Here is a 24,195-nt window from a genome sequence, read left to right on the forward strand (position 1 = left end):
CAAATGAAAAAAACTGCTTTACCCTTGTGTTCGACGAAAAAATAAAGGGATAACCACTTTTCTGGAAGTATCACTTTTTATTCAACCTTTCTTTTTTTTTACTATCACGGTTCGCCCCCATGCACTCATTTAAAGACTGAAAGGCTTCTGATCAAAGGCTTGAAAGACGAAAAACACAAGTAAACTAACTGTACCAATATTGTAGAAATCCTTCTTCCAATCAATCAAGATGCATACATCCACGTGCTACTTTCCCAACCATGCACCCGAGAAATACGATACCATGGAAATTCCTTTCATTTCTGCTTTCTCCCACTCGAGAATGGGATGTACTCGAAGTTATTTATGGTGAAGATTTGTATGGTGTGGTTTCTTTTGCGTTAAAGCCCTTGTTAAGAAGTTAAATATTGTACACTGATCAGTCTGTACTTGTTATAAGTAGGGTGACCATACGTCCCGTATTTCCCGGGACAGTCCCGGTATTTTCTGTTTTTTTGGCCGTCCCGACTTTTCGGCAAAAGTGTCCCGGTTTTTCCCGTATTTTACACGAAGCCTAGTTGAATTTTTATTCTTTATTGAAGTCAAAGATTGACATTATTTTTCAACTCATAAATTATTTTATGATAATTACATCTATATATGAGAATACTAATCTCCCACATTTGCCTTGGTGAACGTTTTTTTTTTCGTGGAATACATTTTAATCCACTGCAATTTGCAGTAATGCATCATTTCCCACCATTGTGATTTATTCGTAATTTCAACAATATTTGGCAACTTTGTGTGGTTTTGGCGTCGTTTTTGGCGATAATTGGCGATGTCCCGTATTTCCCCGTATTTGGAATCCCAATGTCCCGTATTTCTCTCGAGGAAATATGGTCAGCCTAGTTATAAGTCTATTTTTGAATGATATTGCGTCAATCGATAGAAATGTTTTGGTGGGCCACGGGTTGAAGACCCCTACTTTATGGCCATTTCCCTTATGGCCTTACTTATTACGCATTGGTCAAGTGGTTGCCAAACAGACGTGCAGTTAGGAGGCATGAATTCGATGCAAATGCTCTCTAACTTTGGAGGTTCATTGTGTACAATGCAATTGTCAATAAGGAGCAGGATCTTTCCCTTTTTTCGTTTCATTTCTCCATCAAACTTAACTAGCCACTCATTAAAAATTCCTTTAGTCATCCACGCCCTTCGACTTCATTTGTAATCACGAAGCAGTGATTTCACGTTCTTTGGGCATTATTGCAGATTTGCCAATCACTAAAACTTTTCTTTTTTCGGTTCTGTTCATATTGCAGCAAAACAAAGCAGTCAAGCGTTACTTGGAAGTTTTTGCTACCGATGCACTTGCCTTTTTTAAATGTCAAAGTTTTGTTAAGCAACAGTTGGAAAAAGATTCCGGCTTCGTCTGCATGTTCTTCAATTGAAAACTCTCTCTTTCTGTTTCCTTTTGAGGAATTTTTCACTCATTTCGAAACAGAAAAAATATCAAACATTCGCCACTCGTATCACTGATTTGATTTCCTTTTCATGCACTGTTTTTATTCGTTAAAATTTCTTCCTGCAACCCCATAAGCCATGGGAGAACAACTTTTACCTAAACAGTATTATAGCACAAGCACCATTTACATCGTGTTATATCGAACCACTGGAAGAATATATATATGTAATTATCTAGATTAACCCAGGCTCCTAGTGGTCCAATATACATTTAGAATTAAACGATGACTCATGAAAAGAAAGAATCAGTTAAATTTCAATAGCATTTAATATTTAATCAAATGATCATATGAAAGAACGAGTTATATTTACACAGATAAAAAGTCAATTAAAAAAAAACCATTTCCACTTTCTGATGAAAATCAATACTAAGGGTTGAAGGTTATAGAAAGAGAAATTTTTTTTAAGTTCTCAATGCCAAAATTTTCTAATTCTACGGGGAAAAAAAAATGACCTTTAAAATTTATGAATACCTGTAAACACAAAACAAAGTCGAAACAGGCATTTATGGCAGAAAAATCTCAAAAAAGTTTGAAAATAGGCAAAAAAAGGCATTTATGGCATTTTGCCTCGCCTCTTCCAAGCTCCAACCACACAATATATCACTAATATCCTTTCTTATCAGTTCCGGAAAAAAAACAAAACATTTTTGTGAAAGAAAAGGAATTTCAGTGTTTTCTTTTTACTATCTAATTATATGGCTCGGCCTTAAAGATAGAGAGAGAGTTTTGTGAAAAAATACTTCAAGACAGAAAGGTGAAAATGATGGGTGGAGATACGGAGTAGGGTGGACAATGGAAGACTGATCTAATGCGTGTATCCATATATATGAATTGATATCATCCTGCCTCCCCCCAAGACTTTCGAGTCCGTCTCCGTCTGTGGTAAAAATACACTGAATTTAGTACATTAAATGCAAGGATTTTTTTTACATTCTTTGAGGTATAGAGTTTCGAGAAAGAGAGGTCTGACTGTTGAAGGAAATTTACAATCGAAAATGAATATATATTTTTGAATATACATATTCAACCATATATAAATATAAATATTGTTTACGAAAACACACCAGTGTTTTATTGCAAAATACCAAGCAGTATACCAAACATACATAGTATAGTTTTATTACTTCCATGTGGTAGTTTGAATTCATTTGATGCCTTCAGTTTTATCATTTTGAAAACTACGTACATTGGATAATAAAGATTGAAGAAAATTAGGTTAAATTTAAATTTGATATAGAAGTTGAATAAAGCACTGATTCTTTTAGTTCTTATTAAGTTCATATTATAATGTGTGATGCTCAATATTTTTCCAGTTCTTTGACCCAGGAAAAGTGTTATACTTGTATGAAAGTCCTGCTGGTTATGGGTTGATTGGTTTACGAATAATAGGTTGGAGTTGGTTTGTATATGCCACCATTTTCACCCTCATCCATTATCCGGAAAAATCGAATTTTTACACCAGGCTGTTTCTATTATATTCATTGTGGTAAGTTAATTAATATTTATTTAATTAATGATGCAGAAAAAATTTTGCAGCACCACTTCATTGTCATAAGAAATTTAAACTAAGGGGTCATTAAAATATTACGTCATCATCGATGGGGGAGGGGTTTCCGATTTGCTGACTTTTGATGACAAGGGGGGTTGGATGATGCTTACGTCATCAACAACCCTTCATGAATATATGAAATATTCTTCATGGCATCTTACTCGGTGCGCCAAAAACGAGAAAGATCTTTAGCTAGTTTGTGGGCACCTGAACTAACATTTTCCCTAATGATAAATTCCTTACAGAGCCACTTCAGCGGTCTCTAAATGTTTCACGGATCCTCCAAGTACTCACGAAATGTGTCCGGGCCGCTTAAGTGTTGTGGAACTGCGCTACGCATCATTCAAGTAATCCGTAATTATGCCACGGATCACTTAAGTAATCTAGAAATGAAATGTTCCGCGGGTAACTTGAGTGATGTAGAACCCCATCGGGGGCCGCTTAAGTGCTCTAAAATTGTGCCACATGTCACTCAAGGGATCTCTAAATGTGCCACGGATCGTTTAAATGTTCTGGAACGGTGTCGCGGGTTACTTAAGTGATCTTTGAATGTGCCACGGGCCTAGTTCAGTGATCTGAAAATGTGGCACGGGCCACTTAAATGCTCTGGAATTGTGACACGGGTCATTTAAGCGATCTGTAAATGTGCCGCTTAGTTCATTTTTACATTTTTTCATTTTTTTAGGCTGCGAGTGTTAATAGTTCCCGATTGGAAGGTATTATTTTTTAATTTGGAGGTTGTGTGGACGGAGGGGTTGCTCGGGGGAGTAGCTAAAAGGGGGCACCGAAAGGATATGGGAGGAGAGGGAGGACAAGGAAGGGTTCGGAGAAGCGTGAGCGGGGAAGATGGGGATAATGTCGTTAATATTGGGATCCCAGACATATTTAGTGTAATTGACGAGTGTAAAATTGTGAATAAGTTTTACGTTAATTCTTTCGTCTCTGAATTTTTAACTGGCCCTCCAGATTTGACCACGAAGTTTGCGTGTGCCGAAGGAAATCTTCTGAGATAGATATGCTGCTGTTTTTGAGTTTGGAGGCATTTTTTAAAATGTTGCTGTTGAGTTTAAATTTATTGAATTTCATTATGGAAAGTCTGCATCAGTGGGTCCTTTTAGAACCTATTCGGTGACAGTTGTCAATCTCGATAGGTAAAATATTCATGTCTATGTGATCGGAACAGCATTGAATGATTTTGGATTCGAGAATGGAGGGGGACTCAAAGTGAGATTCTTCAGGGATGTTTCGGAAAATCAAGTTGTCCCGGCGGGAACCGTCCTCTAAATCGATAACTTTATTGGTGAGGGAAGATTGGAGTTCAGAGAGATTTGAGGAGAGGTCATAGACTTGGTTTTGAAGTTTCTCAACGGGAGAAAGTTTCTCCTCAACTGCACTAAGACGCTGGGATAGACCACTTAGCTGAATGAGTCTTGTTTCTGGGTGAGGAGGGTAAGTTTGTCAAGAATGGCTACTTGGGTGTCTTGAATATTACGGAGAATGGATGAATTATCCGAAAAGGAGTGGGAGTTTCAGACGAAAGATTTGATCTATTTTGAGAGCGAGTTGATTCTGGGACCAGGGTTGGATTCGATATCTCCCTCCAGTAATAGCAAGCAAGCCAAGTGGGTAAAAAGGACAAGAGGGGACAAGTGGGTAAAAGAAAAAGGTGCTGAATGGAAAAAACTCGAATGGCGGTTACATGTATTGGAGCTAAAAGGATTTTTCTTTGAAACATATACTTATATATATATTGAATAAAAAATTGATGGTGGAGCAAAAAATAGTTACACACTGTACATAAACATTTCAAACGCCGGATGCGGGATCGACACAAAAAATATTAAATAGCAATTTAGTATAAAAATATGAAAGGAACTAACCTGTAGAAATATACTTGAATATAACATTTTTTTTAACAAAGTGATCCCGCATCGTGATAGTCCATGTATGGCGATGATTATATACAAGCGGTGAAACGTTCACTTCCATAGCGAAATCCAGGTGGCACCAGGAGATGAGAGAGGAGATTTGAAGAGGGGTGGTTTGGTGGCTATATTCCAACTCGAAAGGTGACGTCATTCGAAGCTTGTATCGGGAGGGGGATGGGGAAGAAAACCCCAGCAACGGCAAGACGAGTATTTTTTCCTCCGATAAGTGAACAGTAGAGAAGAGTCGATGGCTCCCGCAGGTTTATCACCAAGAAAATCTGTAGAGACTTGAATATAACATTGCTTTTAACAAAATGTCGATCCCGCATCGTTTGATGAAGGACAGTGCGTCAAGCGTTGTGGATAAACTGAGCATGAGAAAATTAGAAGAATCGGGTGAAGCTGCAGGAAACTCCCAAAGTCAGAAACTCTTTAGTGCGTGGTGAGCTACGTTAGAATTTAGGTGTTCCAGTAGATCAGTGATTCCCAACTTGGGCGTTAACACCCCCTTGGTGGCGATGGAAAGTTCCAGGGAGACGGTAGAAGCTACGGGTATAACATAGGATCCTATGGGTTAAATTACGTTGCGGGGTGATGGGACAAAAAAGGTTGGGAAACTATGCAGTAGATGAAGAAGTGAGACCTTCAACTGATTGCTGTGTAAGTGAGGTCGTCATGGGATCGAGAGACATTGAAGTATCCTGTGAGGATGATACCATTTCAAGTGTTATGTTGAAAGATAAACTGCGTGATGAGTCAGTCTCGCGGGAACAAGTTCGTCAATGTGGGTTCTACCACGTGTAAGGGACGAGGACTTGAAGGACAAGAGATTCGTCTAGATGAGATAAAGTTCGACGATTCAATTGGGAAAGAAGCAAAGCGTGAACCTTCAACATTGGTGAATGAGCGTAGCCGGTCAATTTGTCGCACTCAACTTGTCGCGCTCAACTCGTCGCGCCTCAATTTGTCGCGGTACAAATTCGTCGCAGTGCCAATTCGTCGTAAAACAAATTTGTCGCAGTATCAATTCGTCGCGGTACAAATTTGTCGCAACTTCAATTCGTCGCAACTTCAATTCGTCGCGGTACAAATTTTTCGCAGCTCCGATTCGTAGCTGTACAAGTTTGCCGCCGTGTCTATTCGTCTTGACGTCAATTTATATATTACAGCGCAGAATCAATTCGTCGAACCGTCGATTCTTCACTGTACATGTTCCACGCGAGCTTGTATGTAGGTTTTTGTCTTACACGTGAAATAAAAACATGAACAAAAGTGTACACGCAGTTAACTGAAAATAATTAATTTTTGTCAATGCAGAAAGGTCATCGAAATTAAAATTACAATATCAATTACATTTAAAAATTTAACTGCATATAAAAGTTTAATTATATTTGAAAATTCGGTTATAAAAATTTGAAATGTTAAATAATTGATTTTTTCTGTGATAAAATTTCAATATCATGTGGAAAAATTCGGTTTGTATGATATTCCCCAAATTACAGTGAACCTATCTTTAACGGTAAATTTCTATCTGCCCCATGGGCTCGCGAGTTTCTCTCGCCTTCCCCCCCCCCTTCAAGAATCACCAACATTTACCATTACAGTATCTCCATAAGAACCTGAAATATTTAATTAATTAATAATTCAATTAAATTAATATTTAATTTTCACCGTATAAGCCGCACTTCCCGCTTTTGTTGGGATTTATATTTCTCACAACGAAGGGAGTTGGGCGCAGTTCAAGGATGGAAATGTACAGCCCATTATGAATGACGATTTGATGAAGTTTTCATAATGCCCACAGGATAAACACCGCCGCTATAGCTCACCCAATTGGGTAAAGGGCAGAAAATCACTTCATTGTGGTAGGCCTGAGCTATAGTCGGTTTCAGATAAAGGATAAACACCGACAAAGGCAATGTAATCACCAATAAGAATTTGTTTCTGTGTAATGCTTGTTATGTGTAGTGCTACTACTACTACTAAACCACACATGCACCTCGTCCATATTCCTCTGCGGAACCTATGTGTAGTGCTCCCATCTGCCACCAATTTTTCTCACTATGACTGAAGTGTAATGACTGAATAGTTTTATCGTTGTAGGCCTGTTGCTCTCTGTGGCGAGACTTTTTAACGGGGAAATCGGATCACATTAGCAACTTTAAGGTCTCTGGAGCGGATGAAGTTTAAAGTGATCGTCAAAGGCTTTAGAATGCCACTTATTTCAAACCTCTTTCCATGGAAGATCCTGCTGATAAATTATGCAATGGAAAGATTGCAGTTTAAAAATTTCGCTGTAAGTCTTGAAGCAAAATTATATTCTTGTCAGCCATTGCTAACGCATAAACCTTTCTCACTGCTACAAGTTTGTTCATAGGAAGTTGATATTTTTCCTAAATGCATAATTTTATACAGCTTGCAATGAAGACGGATAATATCTTCTCTTGTTGTGGTTTTGTGAATAGAGAAACGTTTCTAAAAATTCTTCGGCTATGTTTGTATTAGCTATTACAGGGGTAGGAAGGGGTGAAGTCCATTTTGCAGCAGCAAAATATAGGATTTGAAGCAGCAAAATATAGGATTTGAAGCAGCAAAATATAGGATTTGAAGCAGCAAAATTAAGTTATAGAGCAAGGATGTGTAAATTCGAGCAACAAAATTAATGTTACAAGAAACAAAACAATGAATTTAAGCAACAATATTTGGGATCGATAACAAAAATGAAAAATAAAAATTAAAAAAAGCAGCCAGTATTTTTAGACGAATTTTTCACACCAGTCTATTTAAGATGCATGACCCCACATCCTGGAGCGGGGCTCTTCCGTAGTGAATTTAGCCTGATAAAACAAAAAATACTGGTAATTGTTCCAGGTATTGTCAGCCCGACCTTTGTGGGGCCATATTAAGATGACACACTTTTTGCTCGCTCGGGACATTATTTTCTCTCTAGAACAGCAGCAGTTTAAATGGGCTGAAAATTTTCTATAATTGGAAAATGCGTAGGTGTCAAGCCGCACCTTAAAAAGTAATGGGGTCTATTCAGCACCAGGACTCCGCACGCTGCTTGTGACGTCAGTAAGTAGTACATTTTCCCTATGAATATTCAGGGGAAAAAAATCCCTGCTCGGGCGAGTATCATCGTTGTGAGGAAAAGAAATGATCGGGCTCGGAATTGGCGATTTCTATGCCCCACATCCAATCACTATGCGGCATCTGTGAGCCAATCAGGAAGATTCTATGCCAAAATAAGAAGAAACGAAATAAGATGCCGTGTTTCAAAATGTACCAAATTTGCTAGGTAGTCTGAATTACGTTTATGGCAAACAGTGCAGAGGCTTTCTGTCTATTACGCTGATATCGTTAAGCCCGCGTAATGGCTAAAAACGTGTTTGGGGTCTGCGGTGCATTGTGGGATGGATTTACGTCACTATCGCGAAAGGTTGATTTTTCTCACAGCGTTACTAGCAATTTTCGTTATTGTGACCAGTAGGGGCAAAAGGGGGCTTCTGCCCCACCGCAGCCATCCCCCAAAGAGCAGCCGGAGCATCCGCAGCCGAGCAACCCTAGCGTAGTTGTAATGATAAGAGATTTTTTCAGTCTATGACGTCACCCTCAAGGGGTTATCAAACTAGATATTTAAATTTCTACTAGGAGGGTTGTTCTTAAATTATCGTTTCCACTTTATTTCAACCATCTCGTTAGGGATTTTTCACAAATTATCGTTTCTTAACTTCATTTTTTTCCGTCGTTATTCTAAGAGGGCTTAATTATTTTGAAATAAAAATTTCCCAAAATTATCGTTTTTATTTTTAGCCACTGCAAGTCGTGTGGTGTCGATCTTGAATTAAACTTTTTCATGTCACCCTAAAACGTTTTCCCCAAGTCTCAGCGATGATTTCATAACACTCCGTGATAGGATTTAGAAAGATCTTTCTTTTGAATTAACGTTTTTTTTAACTAACTTTTTTTCAAAGAGGTTTGATGAGGGCTTAAATTATTTTGAAATAAAAAATTATCGGTTTTTTTAGCCACTACGATGCAAGTCGTTCCTAAATTAAATTTTTTATGTCACATTTTCTAAGGTTGCAAGTTGTTATTCTAAAAGGGTTCCTCATTAAATTATCGTTTTGGAATTTCTTTTTTCTATCTCAAGTGATGAGATTTTTTTTCAAAGAGGGTGCCATTCCTAAATTATCGTTTGGAAATTTGGAAATTTTTTTTATCCCCATGTTCAAATCTGACTTTCAACCAAGTAATGCGATTTTTCCACAAGAGGGGACTCGTTCATAAACCAGCTAGTAAAAATGCATGTAACAAGACTTTACGCAAAAAAATATTTGAATAGTAATAATCACCACTTTATTTTTGTATACGTCCTTCCAAATTACCGTTTTCACCAATACCACGACGTCACAACACTCCGTGATGGGATTTTTCTTTCAAAGAGGGGTTGTATCGTTCGGAAATTTTTTTTGTGAAATTTGTCACAACTCTGACCTCACATCCCTCCCTAAGTTTCTACCTTTTTTCTTTTTTTAATTTCATGCCCATGATGTCAGATCGTTATTCTGAAAGTTTTTTTTTTTTTTTTTTTCACAGGGGTCGTTCTTGAATTATCGTTTGGAAAACTTTTCATGCTGACATGTTTTTACCATCCTGTAACTTCTCTTGAAATACGAGGTCGTTTATCTAACTGAGAGAATTTTCCGAGCTGTAAAATGAAAGCGTTACTACAAATGAATTACAAAGTCTTTTCTACAAATCACAAGTTTTCATTTATTCAATATTTTAAATAATTTTCTTCTATCATACATTTAAAATGTTCATAGTTAATCAAATATTTCTCCGTGACGTTATGATTTTCCACTAGAATTTCAGCGATGTCATGAAAATCAATCAAATGTCAAGGCATGATCGTAATATTTGTAATAATGCTAAGTTATCACGCAACTGTAGGCATTCGTGCCCAGCTGATAGCCCATAGCGCATCCACGACAACTAAATGTTTTTTTCCCCTACGAAAAAATCATAACTTCTTTTTAAATTCCGACTATAGCATCGGTAATGTAGAACCTGTGTTGATCACTTTAGCTTGATTTTCTTTTTCTTTTACGCTAACTTCTATTACTTTTTCCAATGACATCCTCTCTAATGTTCTGGTTACAGCAACATAAAGTTAGTTTTTGTTGGAAAAACTATAAATTGCGAAAGAAAGAGGGAAAGCTCCAGTGCAATTGTTCCATCTACTCTAAACCGAGATATCACACTTAGTACGAGAAGAGGTCAAAGAGAAATCGAACTAGCGTAAAAACTCTTGATCGCTATAGTTTTTTTTCGCATGCATTTGTTAATCTTGAAGAAACCCCCACGACGTTTTAATGATTTCATAGTCAAACAGTGTGATAAGACAAAATATTTTATCCGAATTTATATGATTTCCTGAAGTAACAAAAAAATTAAAGGTCATCTTTCAACGAAGAGTCGAGAATCACTTACCAAGGTGGATACTCATTCATCGTTTATTGAGAGCATACAAAAGAGTTAGCTTACATCGTTTAGTACTAACTTCAATCTTTTACATGCAAACTTACGCATTTGTCATCATCGGGGAAAAAATAACAGCGAAGAAGAAGATGCTATAGAAACAGTAAAATCAAAAAGATAGTAATACCAAGATGCTTTGAGAAATACTTTTAACATATATTTATTTTTTATTGATTATTTTGGATAATTTCTTTGAATCATATCATCTTCCACCCAACTTAGCATTATCATCACCATTATTCATTAGTGGATCTCCATTTGGATTTGCCCACAAGTGTCCATTCTCATTTGTAAGACGTTCTGGATACAGCTGTGAATCTGATAATATCGGGGTTGTCGCCTTTGATGGTGAACTTGAGATGGTTGCTATTTTTGAGTTTTCCTACAAAAAATTTCAATTTTAGTGATGAGGATTCTTTATATAGACAACCGAAGAAAAGAACTTTTGTTTTGTTTTATTTATTTTTTTTGTCCCCCCTATGATCACAAAACAGTTTGTGAAACTATGACGGTGAAATTGAATAAATCATGCCGATCAAAAGACGTGTCGCACTTCGATAGTATGTTTAAAATGTTGATACTAATAGGAAAACAATATTTTTTAGCATCGATTTTATTTTTCGTATAAATTTTCGTATTTCACCAAATAATTGAAGAATTATGTGTCAGGAATATTATGTTTATTACAACTGACTACGTTCGAGACACTTTTAAAAATAGAGCAGTCTATACAAAACTTGTTAAAACTTATATACAGTTCATTGCAGTTAGTATCACCTGAAAACCACGACTAAAAATTTCCATAAAATTCGTCATTTGAAGATAGTCTACAACCTTAAGTTCACATCGAGAAACTTTCATAACGTTATATAGATCGCTAATAAATGAGAGATGCACATCACACACTCCTTATTTTTACCTTTAAAATCGAAAACGATCCTAACTCTGTTGGATAATTTTAACCGCTTGATGGGTGTACATCATTTTTCACGCATATGTAAAATGCAGGTTAAACAACCCGATAAAACCGACACCACCGATAATTCTTTTTTTTATACTCTTCTAAATTTTCAAGACAAGAGAGGACGGAACTTTTTGTAATTAAAGACTAATTCAATATTGTTAGAAAGAAAGTCAAAATTAACAGGAAAACAATATAAAACAATTAACAATATAAATAATAAATAATAAAATAAATAATAATTACAACTACGCTAGGGTTGCTCGGCTGCGGATGCTACGGCTGCTCTTTGGGGGATGGCTGCGGTGGGGCAGAAGCTCCCTTTTGCCCCTACTGGTCACAATAACGAAAATTGCTAGTAACGCTGTGAGAAAAATCAACCTTTAGCGATAGTGACGTAAATCTATCCCACAATGCACCGCAGACCCCAAACACGTTTAAAACGCGGGCTTAACGATATCAGCGTAATAGACAGAAAGCCTCTGCGCTGTTTGCCATAAACGTAATTCAGACTACCTAGCAAATTTGGTACATTTTGAAACACGGCATCCTATTTCGTTTCTTCTTATTTTGGCATAGAATCTTCCTGATTGGCTCACAGATACCGCATAGTGATTGGATGTGGGGCATAGAAATCGCCAATTCCGAGCCCGATCATTTCTTTTCCTCACAACGATGATACTGGCACGAGCAGGGATTTTTTTCCCCTGAATATTCATAGGGAAAATGTACTACTTACTGACGTCACAAGCAGACTGCGGAGGCCTGGTGCTGAATAGACCCCATTACTTTTTAAGGTGCGGCTTGACACCTACGCATTTTCCAGTCCACTATTCCTTTGCCATGGCAACTTTTTTTTTTTTTTGATCAACTATAACACAAATATAAACTCAGTTCAAAATATCCACGCATCACGATTTTGAAAATGGGTGGCACCAACTACTACTGTGCACAAAAGTATAAAAATATAAAAATTCAAGATTTTTTTCATTGAATAAATTACTAATTTAAAGAAGAAAAAAAATTTTCAGCCCATTTAAACTGCTGCTGTTCTAGAGAGAAAATAATGTCCCGAGCGAGCAAAAAGTGTGTCATCTTAATATAGCCCCACAAAGGTCGGGCTGACAATACGCTAGGTTTGCTCGGCTGCGGATGCTCCAGCTGCTCTTTGGGGGATGGTTGCGGCTGCGGTGGGGCAGAAGATGACAGTAGGGGCCCCTTTTGCCCCTACTGTCATCGCTATGCGAAGCGGTAGATAACGCGACTGGAAAGCACTCGTTAAGCTCGCGTTACGGAACTAAGCATGGCCGCTCGCGCGTACATTTTTCGATGAAGGCGAGAGCAACGGAGACAAATTAGAGAATTGAAAATTATTCATTTATTATTAATTTATGAAGTTCATTATAATCAATAATAATGCTCTGAATTACGTTACTTAATTTAGTAACATGATTCAGGGACAGCATTATCGTTTAAAATGTTATCTAATTACGTATACTGATTGGAAAAATTATTTATAGTAATAAATCGTAATAAATTATGATATACTCGGTACTAAGATAAATCTATGTACAGCGATTTTTTTTTTCAAATCTTGCATGGGAATGCCTTTATTCTTAAGTTAAACTCATCTCAATATAAGAATATTATTTAACTGGAAAACCTCTCTATCTCGCGATATGTTTTCAAGACATTTTGAAATTCGCTACAATATTTTTTTTATATCTCGTTCAAAATCGAAGTCAACATATTTTTAAAAACTCTCGTCCCCAGATTTTTTTTATTAATTCGTTTAATAACATCGATATTTTGTAATACGTTATTTTATCACTGATAATGTTGAAATAATTGTATCGCTACTTTCCGTGCAGTACACAGAAGTATAATGCAGTAAACACCCTTACACACACATGCTAAATAGCAGACACAGGTTCAATAATTTCAATTGATGAGCTCAATGAGTGAATAAATTTATTCAATAAAAAAAATATGCACACACATAATTAATGTACATCACTTATGAAAGCAAAACTTTACAAATATCATATTCGTAACACCACACACGTTTCTACACCATATAATGAAATACCACCCTACTTTAGAGGATTTAGCCAGTAAATTTTGAATTACAGAAAAATCTTTAATAACAGATCAGGAAATTTGGAATTTTATTGCAGACAAGTTACTGACACAAATATAAATGATATGTAGTTCTTTGCTCCAAACTGTATGCCCCAACAGCAATTCATCTGGAAAAAAAATTAAAATTATTCAGATCAAGCAATTATTTCTGGTAAGAATGCAGTGTGTTCATGGGGGTTTGAATTATGTGCAACACAAGAGTATTCTATACATGACACGGTGTTGATCTTGCATAAGTGTTACTACAGAATTGCTTCTCTTCAGCACCAAATCATGGGTGTTTCAATCATATGCAACACAAGAGCATCTAAAAAACTTTAAACATGGTGTCAACTCGTAACCAGAGAGTAAATTTTGCAATATAGTCTTTTTTTTACCCCTTCTAAATTCGCAATACTTGCCTGGGAGTAATAGACTCCATGGATATGATGCATGGGTTTTCACGCTCTCCCAATATATTGATATGTATCCTACATTTTATTCTGTTAGAATTGTATTAATAATTGTACATTGTAAATAGTTAGGAAAAAGGGCAAAACCATTTTCTCGCTCATGCAACTAAACCCTCTATTTTTTAGTCGATTTGTTATGGAATAAGCCAAAAGGTTTTTTGAACTACCTTAGCCTTGTAACCAAACACATGGTCCTTGGTTTAAGAACTATTGTTGCTTTTATCAGAATAGTGGCCCCGAGTAAAACCAAAGCCTGATACTACAAGCCTGAAACATGTTTTTGTGACGTCACAACCCGGGTCCTACCGCGTACACGCTTCGCATTTAAAACACGCTACCAACATGTATTTTTTGGCAATTAGAAAGAAAAATTGACGATTTTTTTATTGCAATTATTACCTAGTATGGTATACGGAAAACACTGCATGTTAAATTAATGAATAATAAAATTATAAAAAGAGGTAATTTAACAATTATTAAAAAAATAGGGGTTTCACAAATTCTCTGCCAACACGTATTTCTAGGTGTTTTTGTTTTTTGTTTTGCTCCCAAGCAAATATTTTTGAAAAATCAGGCAATATATATTTGACTTTCCATTTTTTTTATTTATATGACATTAGAATTTGTATTTAAAATAAAAGGATACACAGGTAATGTACAAAAATAAAAACAACAATGTCATTAAAATATTTTTTATTCACTGAGCTACATTCATATTATCAATTCTAATTCAAAGGGAAATTAATTGTTGCTCTAAACATAAAATTTTTGTAAATGTTCAAATTTATTAATCTATGAGGGGAACTTCGAAAACACATTTCAAAACCCTGATGGGATTTCACATTATGAAAAGTCTCTTGTTGTGTGTGTGCGCGCACTCATTTATAAAATTTCCATAAAATAAATTTTAGTTTCTAATTTTAAATGGTGAATTGTGAACACTTAGAAATAAATATTCAACTAAAATTCCGAAAATAAAATGTTAACATGGGACAATGTTTTTCTTAAATGTTAAGTTTCAAAATTAAAAAGATATCTCCTGAAAAATGCAAAACATTTTTTTCCTGTCTACTCAAAATGCACAGACACTTTTTTTTGAAAATACTCCAAATTTTAAAAATAAATTATTCAATGCAATATTACAATTGTTTTATAGAAGCAAGTTTCTTTTAATCGAAGAGTTCTTTTATGAGGTTTCATTACTTTAACCATGGCGAAAACTATACTCTAGTAGAAATATTAAAAATACTATTTAACCATTGATTTATTCTAATTTTTTTACACACGTTCTTGATTATATGTGCTATCCTATGCTGGTATAAAGTTTTACGTATCTTAGATACTTAATTTTTTGTAAATTTTCAAAAAAAAAAAAATTCATTAAAAACAGCTTGCGCGCATGATAAAATATAACAATGCAATTGAATTAAAATTTATTAAAAATAAGGAAACGTTAATAAAGGAAACTGTTCGATTCATGAAATAAAGCAAAATGTTGAGATTTCATGGACTCAATCTTATTTAAAATTAAATTTTAAAACTTAAATTTCAAATTCCAAAAATTTTTAGTTAAAATTTAATTTTAAATAAGATTGAGTCAATAAAATCTCAACATTTTGCTTTATTTCATGAATTGAACAGTTTCCTTTATTTTTAATCAATTGCATTGATGGCATGGTATTTTATCACGCATGAAAGCTGTTTTAATGCTTTTTTTTTTTAAATTCACAAAAAACTAAATATCCAAGATATGTAAAATTTTATACCAGCATAGGATAGCACATACAATCAAAAACATGTGTAAAATATTTGGAATAAATCGATGGTTAAATAGTATTTTTAATGATATTTCTATTAGAGCATAGTTTTCCACAATATTAAAAAAGGTACGAGACCCCTTAATTGAAGATTTGGTGTTAAAGTTATCATTTTTAGTTTTTATGTAATTATTCAGGAATACTTTAGATATTATTTTGATACAATCATTAGAGACTTACCTTGAATATTTTACCTTTGAATATTATACTGATGTGAAACTTTTAATTGAAGCTTTCTTATAAAATGTTCCAAGCTTAAAATAATAATTACACAAATTTTGGCCATTATCAAACCAACTAACTTCTCAATTTCAAGAAGTTCACAACTTCAGCACTTTTCGTGTTTAGATGTTTCACGTTTGAATTCTGTGCCATACGCTAGGACACCTACTTTTTGTAGCAATACTTGAAGTAATATGCATGAGGTAGTATCAGTTTATTTGAATTCCTCACAAAGCAATATGAAGCTAGATTGGTGAAATAAAATATTGATGTGCATAATATCATTTCTGAGTAATAGCGGGCAGCTTTCATAAAACTCAGTTCCAACTATTCATGCAGAAAGGATAAATTCACTTATTTTACCATGAAGTACTCTGAGTTTTTTCCTAGGAACCACTCATAAGAAGACTCAGCTACAAGATGATTATCGAGCGAGGCAGTGACACTCTTTGAATTGCTTTTCATTGATTTCATTATTTTTCCTCTGGTGACTTTCTTTTAATTGGTAACTTTGTCGTTCCTTTCTAAGTACGACGAGGGTTCCATTCAGTTTTTCGCTTCGCCTTGCAGTTTGACCTACCGCTGCAAACACAGCCGCACCGAGACACCTAAAAGAAAATTTTAAATGTCATAGGTGTAGTATTTATAATATTCAGCATATAGGCAACAAAATTATTGAATTATAAAATATTCTGAATAGTGCAAGAATGCTTACACAGGGAAATGACTCACATTTAAATTTAATGGTTTAAAATGCAAGTTGAATTTGCAAACTATATTATTTATTTAAAAAGTAGCCTATTCCTTCATTAAATTTCACATCACTCAGCACATTAATATTTGTATTTTTAATTACAGACCTAAGAAATGGGATTTACTCAATATAAAAAAAAAGTTTATATATATTAGATCTGAAAAATGTGCTCCAATGATTAAACAAGTGGATAAAAACTGCTCTCAATGCAGGAGGAAATAAAATTTCAACACAAAACAGCAGCGAACATATCTACTTTCAAATTAATTACGCAAAGTCAGAAAAAATAAATATTTCAGATGTATTGACTGAATTGTGTACAAATAGCTACATACCTTTTTTTTGCCCGTCGTCAGATGATTATCGAAGTTCTCGGCTCCTTTTTACAATTATTTAAACGAAATTTCTCCCGCTAATGTGTTACAACAAATAAAAAAGCAATAACAATAAGTAAATAGTAAAATAAATATTAAAAACTTGAATTTAAATTAAATATGACGATAAATGCACGTGGCGTGCTTCCTTAAAAACATACAAAATAGCCACGCTAAGGACCCGGATTGTGACGTCGCAACCTCGGCAGAGTGATACATTACGGCTTGTACTTCTAGGAGGCTTTGGTAAAACCCACATTGTAAACAGAGGCGAGTGCTATTAAGAGGGCTTTGACTGTTTATAGATAATGTATTGCATGATTTTGTCTGTAAGTGTGTGCATGGGCATATCGTAAAACTAGGGCTCCTTGACACACCACAGGCTGACTTTTCCGCCATCTCTGAGTGAAGTGTGACGTCAGTATTTTATCACTATAGGCTATCACTATACCCTATCTCGTGCTTTCTTTCAATGATTAGACATCACTTTGAACAAAAGACTGGTTTTGCCACTCAAAGATGGAAGACGATGGGACTGTCCGGTTATAAGTCACCTTACCTAAAGCTAGGTCACGCACTTTTTTTAAAAATCATGCGACTGGTGATAGACAAATCACAGATTCTGTCTACAGACAGTCGGAACAAATTGCAAGACTGTCTATGATATACATCCGAGATGAGATACCATAGACCTGAGTTCTTGGTCCATGAGAAATCACAAAACGTATTGTATTATCACAATGGCATTGATGATTATTAGTTTTAAATGCAAGTCCAAATTTTATTTTACATTGCAATCTTTATTTTTTGTTGTCAGGTTTCTTTCAGCACCAGTTGTTATCCTTATTTCAACTTTCATTGTGCCAAAATGGATGCGTGAGAAATTGTTGAATGGAGTTGAGCTGTTCATTTCTTTGAAAGCCCATTTCATATTCTTTGTAAGATTTGTACTTTACATTTTTAGGTTTTTTTTAAATATATAAGAAGGGTAGTTATAAATAAACTGATCTTGTTCAGAGCCCGCTCTAGAACCCATTTTTCACTGGAAATGATCGCTAAAAGGTGCTATGACGTAAATGTCCAGTACTATACTATTTTACCGCACACCAACTAAAGTCATATCGCCATACAGCAATTTACTACCAATAGAATTAGGTCCAAATGAAGGCGCAATCTATCGGTGCCACTTCAGGAGTTTGAAAAACAGATGACAGATGGCAGCACTGTAACAAGTATTACATAGAAACAAGAGGCATGTTAGATTCACAACTTGTACCAATTCGTTAGAAGTTCCACAGAGGAATTTGGACGAGGTGCATGTGTGGTTTAACAGTGGTGTCACCTCAGGTTCGTCGGGGGGAAACTTGTTATGCATGTTGTTTCCCGAGGATCGACCAAGCAGACTAGATGAAAACCTTCATGGTGGTAGACGATCATCTTACCATGATCATCTTGGACAACTGCAAAACTTGGCATTTCCCTTTGCACAACGTGCACAACTTGTGCTTGGACACTAGTGAGTACTTGTCCCCCCCCCCCCATTAAACGAATAGTCAAACAACTGCCTGGTGCTCACTATAACCCTTTATATCCTGACGGTACTTTGAAGTACCGGGCTAGATAATTTATCTATTAGCTATTGTTTTGAACTAATTGTTTCGAGAACATTGGTTTGTTTTTGTTTGATTGTTTTGGGTTGTTTTTTTCCTTGGTTTTTTTTTTTTTTAATTACAACTAAAATAACCTACCAAATAATTTACTGCTATTTATTATTGTCTCTCTCTCATTACATTTATACTTTTAATTCTTTATAATTTTCTTATTTTACTTTTCATAATGTCAGATATAAGGGGTTAAGGAGGATCGTGCGATATCTGCAGCTTTTCTGGATAACTGGCTTCTTCGTTCACGGGATATGAATTCCTATAATTTTGTGGTTGTGGAATTCCCAAGGCTGGACCCACCTCTGCTGCGTTACATGATACCGAGCTGCACAAAACCGGTTTTATAGGGGCGGCTACACAAAATCAACCATTAAAATAGCTTGCGTGGAGAGTCACACCCCAAAACCAGATTTTGTGCAGCGTAGAAGCTGCATAGCACTGCATTTGTGGTTCCGACATTTTAGATCGTGTGTTTAGACAAGGAATTGTGATTTCCTACAATTCAGGGTCATAGTTAGGGACCAGCATCAAACACCATGTTGCTGAAATCCTTCAAAATTGTTTTCCCTGCTACCATTAAGCACACTACAATGCACTTTCGATAAGTTGATATTAATAGAACACATGATGAACAAACACATTCCGTGATTGAATAAAGTTTAATTATTCAGACAGATATTTTATCTTTTTTTCTGTAGTACCCAGTTCAAATTTCAACCCTTAACTGGTGTGGTGGGGTCATCTAGACCCCTCGCATTACTCATCTTGCCACACCTTGAGAAAGAAATGCATCTGGACCGTCCTGTTTACAGTACCTATAAAGCTAGTTTACTTGTGTTTGAAAAATTTATAGCGCACCACTTGCGTAAGGTTTTTGTCTGATGGCGGGAGTGTTCAGATCGAAATGGTGTCTGGGAAAAGCGTCAGTTTTCTCGATAACATCGGATAACCGAGATTGAGCATGAGGATAGTGCAATTAGAAATCATGCATAAGATCTGTGTGATCAACATGCCATGTTGTTGTTTGTAAGTACTGTGTTTCTGATAAGATTAACTTTGGTGCTTGTGAAATATGCCAAATATTATTTAAATTATTAAATTTTATTTTTGTAAAGTATATTTTAATCATATCTGTTAATTTTTAATCGTGAAAATTCTGTTCAAAACATTTAATACATAGTTCAAAAAAACTTTCAAAAGTCATGTATTCTTCCATTTCTTTCGAATGTGTGTCTAGTAAAAGATAATTTTGTGAAAACAACTGAAGTAGTTTGAAAAATTATTTAGTGACTTAATGGATAGATGGAATCCTGCAAAAAACCCACTGCTTTTATATAAACTCTTTTTGTTGATGTTTTCAGTGCATTAATACTTTCTAAAGTCAAAATGGCAGTTACGCACAGAATTATTTTCGCGATGCCAGTTAAGGGTAAATTACAGCTAAATTAACTTTTTTTTAAGATTGAAAATCACTCATTATGATCCATGTAACATATCCCAAGCTCCGTCAAAATCTGATGAGAAGAGCAGGTTCTATAGGGGTCTGAATAGGGCCAGCTAATTTATAACTACCCAGTATTTTAATCTCATATTTCACATGTTTAAAATTGTCTATTCTTTTTTGGGACGAGTTTTTATATTTTTTGTTCAGTGCAATCTTTGCAATGTCTTGAGGAAAATGTATGAGACAATTCGGGTTAAAGATCACCACAAATAAGACTTAATTTTGAAGTATAACAATGAATCGCAGATTTGTTATTAATTTGCAATATTATTATTACTTTTGTGAAGAATCAGAGGTGCATATACCAATCACAACATGGGAAAAATTTTGTTTACAAGTTATCAGAATTTACCCCTTTTTTAACATTTCAAAAAACCAGAAAGTTGCATTGGACACTTTTTTCCCCCCTAAAATTCATCTCTATTAACCAGAAGTATATCTGTTGAAAAAACGTTCTGTACTCCGCTCAAGGTTCCGTTATCATAGGAATAGTGGCTGCTATGATGCGTGGTGTTATGTTCGCAATAAACTTTTTATGCCATAAAAACATGGTCCGATTTCCACATGGGTATGTGAGGAAAAATTTAAACATTATGTATTGGATCCTGCTGGTGGTGGTCGAGTGGTCATAGTGACGGACTCGCATCGCGAGGTCATAGGTTCAAACTCCACCGTCTCTGCAGCGGTGGTCAACTGAAGTTGGTTTTCTGCGGTTCCCAACTTCGAGGCGCGAATGCGAGCCCATCTCCCCGTTAAAAAAGTCTCGTCGCAGAGAGCAACGCGCCTGCAACGTCACAATTATTCATTCATTACACTTCACTCGCGAGTGAGTGAAGTGAGTTTTTCTCAACTATGAGTTTTTTCAAACTCATAGTTTAAAAAATTATTGCAGATGGCAGCACTACACATAACAAGCATTACACAGAAACAAACTTCACGGAAGGTCACTATACATACACACGCATTCCAACATGTACCAATTCGTTAGAAGTTCCGCAGAGGAATATGGACGAGGTGCATGTCTGGTTTAGTAGTAGTAGTGAATCCTGCTTATAACGCTCCCACTTGGAATGTTTTCCCCACTTAGTAAGACCTATTTTCATGGTTTTTCAATAATTCCAAATACTCATTGAGATTTCCCGTTTAACTAGTCATGTGACTACGCTGGAATAAGACGACATGCCGATTTTCTGCATAATTTGGAAAATTAATTACAGTCGAGTATATTTATCGCAGAACTTTATAAGACCGTAAGAAAGCGGATTACAGCTTAAAATCAGCAAAACGAAAACTATGTGTTGGAAGAAAGGAAATGTTTGCATTAAAAAGGAAAGATGGAAAAGAAATTATTAATATTGTTGAGTACTTTATACGTACACTATAGTCCACCCATCACGAGAAGAACACTGGCTACGTCACGTCGGACGATTCTATTATTTACTTTTAGGTAAAGCAACTGCCTATCGAGAATAGCGCATTAGCAACGGCGATTTCCCGTTTGGCGTCTTTTGCGCTATTTTGGCCTCCTAGAAATTTCACTAAAAGCGCCACGGCAGTGCTCTCGATAACATCGTCATCGCAGTGTTTTTGTTGCGTAAACACCGGCTGTTCGACAATATCGTCTTGAGGCATTGTCGCATTAGATTCACAAAAATAAGATCTGGTTGAAATTTTCCAGAATTTACGTGGTAGGGCCTCAGAAAAATCACTTGGCCCGGGAAAGCCTGTGATGCTCTTAAGACGGCCCGGCTGCTCGAGCACTTACGGCGCATTATTTTAATACAAAAAATCTATTTTTTATTCCGCAGAAGGGATCGAAAACTCCAGCCTTTTTTTAATAATCAGCTCTATGCATAAAGCTGAAGCTGAACACTGCTCGTATAAAACATTTTCGACCATGGCCCCCAGATGGATGGGCCACTACACCGCACACCAACTCCGGTCATATATCGCCATACGGCAATTTCCAACCAGTGGAGTTGAGTGGGAAATGAAGGCTCCATCCATCGGTGGTCGCCCTAGGCTCCGTAGGTAAAGAACTTGCTTCGAATGTCCTATGCCCGGATTCGACCCCATGGACATTGATGGTAACCTTCATAGTGGCAGACGAGCTGAAGACGAAGGATGGGCTGACAAAATCCAGCCTATAGGAGAATTCTTATAGTGTTTTTTTCCCACACTGTAAATTCAGAATAGACGGCCGGTGAGAGATCCCAGCCAGGATCCCTGCTGCAGCATGAGAGGACCATTCTTCCGATGCCCTTAAGCATAGTTGCCACATGTTGCAGCCGGGCTCTCAGATTGGGATCTTCGACGGGTCACTCTAAAATGAATTTATAGTTGCAAAAAATGATTAGAATCATCCAGGGCTGGATCCCTGTCAGCCCTGACCTTGGGGGAACATGCCCTTAAGGTGGCTACAGACGTAACTGCAAACTTGACAAGCAGGCATGATCAATCTTTTTATTTGTCACTACTGCATTTGTCACCTATTTAAAAAGCCCATATGAGTAGCTTCTGTGGAGAAAGTAAAAAAGGAAAAAAGACGATGATATGGCTATAAGAGAAGGTAAACAGAAGAAGAATGGCTAATTGCTAGCAGGTGGCATTCTCTCGTTGCGGTATAGAAATTAAACCGAAGAAAATGCCATATAATTTACAGTAGTAATAAATTATTATTATTATATTAATAATACCCTCCTTTTGTATTAAATTATTAATTTTACTCCCTTCATTACTAAATGATCACTACTCCCTTCGAATTTTTTCTGTATCAAATATTTTAGTTAAAAATATTAAATTTAATAAAAATTCAAATTTTTTTAATTAAAAAATTTAATTTACTTCCAAAATTTATAACAATTTTCGAGAACATCTTTTAACAAACGCCAACACAAAAAGCTGAGCTCACTGAAGTGTGAAGAATACCCCGCATAACACAGAAAGAAACGATTTGCGCCAAGACGGCCTTTACTGGTAACCCGGGAAAATTTTTATCCCTTCCCCGCGCCGAAATGGACCCTGTCCAGAGAGGGGGGTTCGCGTAACTCTTCTCGTCATCTGAGAACTATACACTGTACCAGCATGAAGAAAGGGATAGTAAAAGAGGAAAGGGAGCAGGAAGAAAAGAAAATGGGACAGAATTTGTACAAGTAGCACCTGTGATGAAAGAAGTCTACCAGGCTATAAGATGTATGAAAAAGGGAAATGCCCAAGTGAAGATGGGATTTCAATAGACATTGTTAAAGAAGCAGGAGGAGAATTCGCCAGTGCTCGAGCTATTTTGTTTACAAATTGTTTCACAAAATCAGATGTGCCAGAAGATTGAAATAAAGCGATGATGGGTTTTCTTTACAAAAATGGCGAAATGAGGATATAAAGAATTATCGACCAATCAGTCTCTTATCAGTAACTTTTAAAATCTTCACCAAAGTGCTGACATATAGGCTTGTATTCACATTGGACGACGCCCAACCAAAAGGACAAACAGGTGTTCGAAGTGGATTTAATACACCATTACATTTAGTAAGGAATAAGAATTACCACTGCGTATGACCTTCATTTATTTTGAGAAAGCGTTTGACTCTGTCTTCACATCTGCTGTTGTTAAAGCTCTGGATGTAATTGGGGTAGAGAAGACTTACATCTATCTCTCTCAAATCATCAAGAAAATTTATATGATAAAGAAACTACAACCATTCGTTTGGATAAAAGAAAAGTTAAGATTAAACTTGGAAAAAGAGTCCGACAGGGTCATACTATGTCATCAAAACTCTTTA

General features: G+C 36.0%; 1 protein-coding gene across 2 annotated transcripts in view; it reads left to right on the top strand.

Annotated features, from left to right (window-relative positions):
- Positions 1-24,195, top strand: part of LOC149067000 (transmembrane protein 145-like) — a 156,223-nt gene that overhangs the window by 73,357 nt on the left and 58,671 nt on the right. Inside the window, exons 9-10 of one of the 2 annotated variants that reach the window (XM_089252990.1) lie at positions 2,819-2,991; positions 18,066-18,186. The exons of the other annotated variant lie outside the window; for it this stretch is intronic. Of the exons in view, the coding sequence (XP_089109116.1) occupies positions 2,819-2,991; positions 18,066-18,186 (294 nt within the window). The remainder of the gene's footprint in view (positions 1-2,818; positions 2,992-18,065; positions 18,187-24,195) is intronic. 2 annotated transcript variants of the gene reach the window in all.

The sequence above is a fragment of the Pholcus phalangioides genome, unplaced genomic scaffold (genome assembly GCF_987345545.1).
Source record: "Pholcus phalangioides strain wild (caught in Gottingen) unplaced genomic scaffold, Ppha-v1.0 ptg000031l_1, whole genome shotgun sequence".
NCBI lineage: Eukaryota > Metazoa > Arthropoda > Arachnida > Araneae > Pholcidae > Pholcus > Pholcus phalangioides.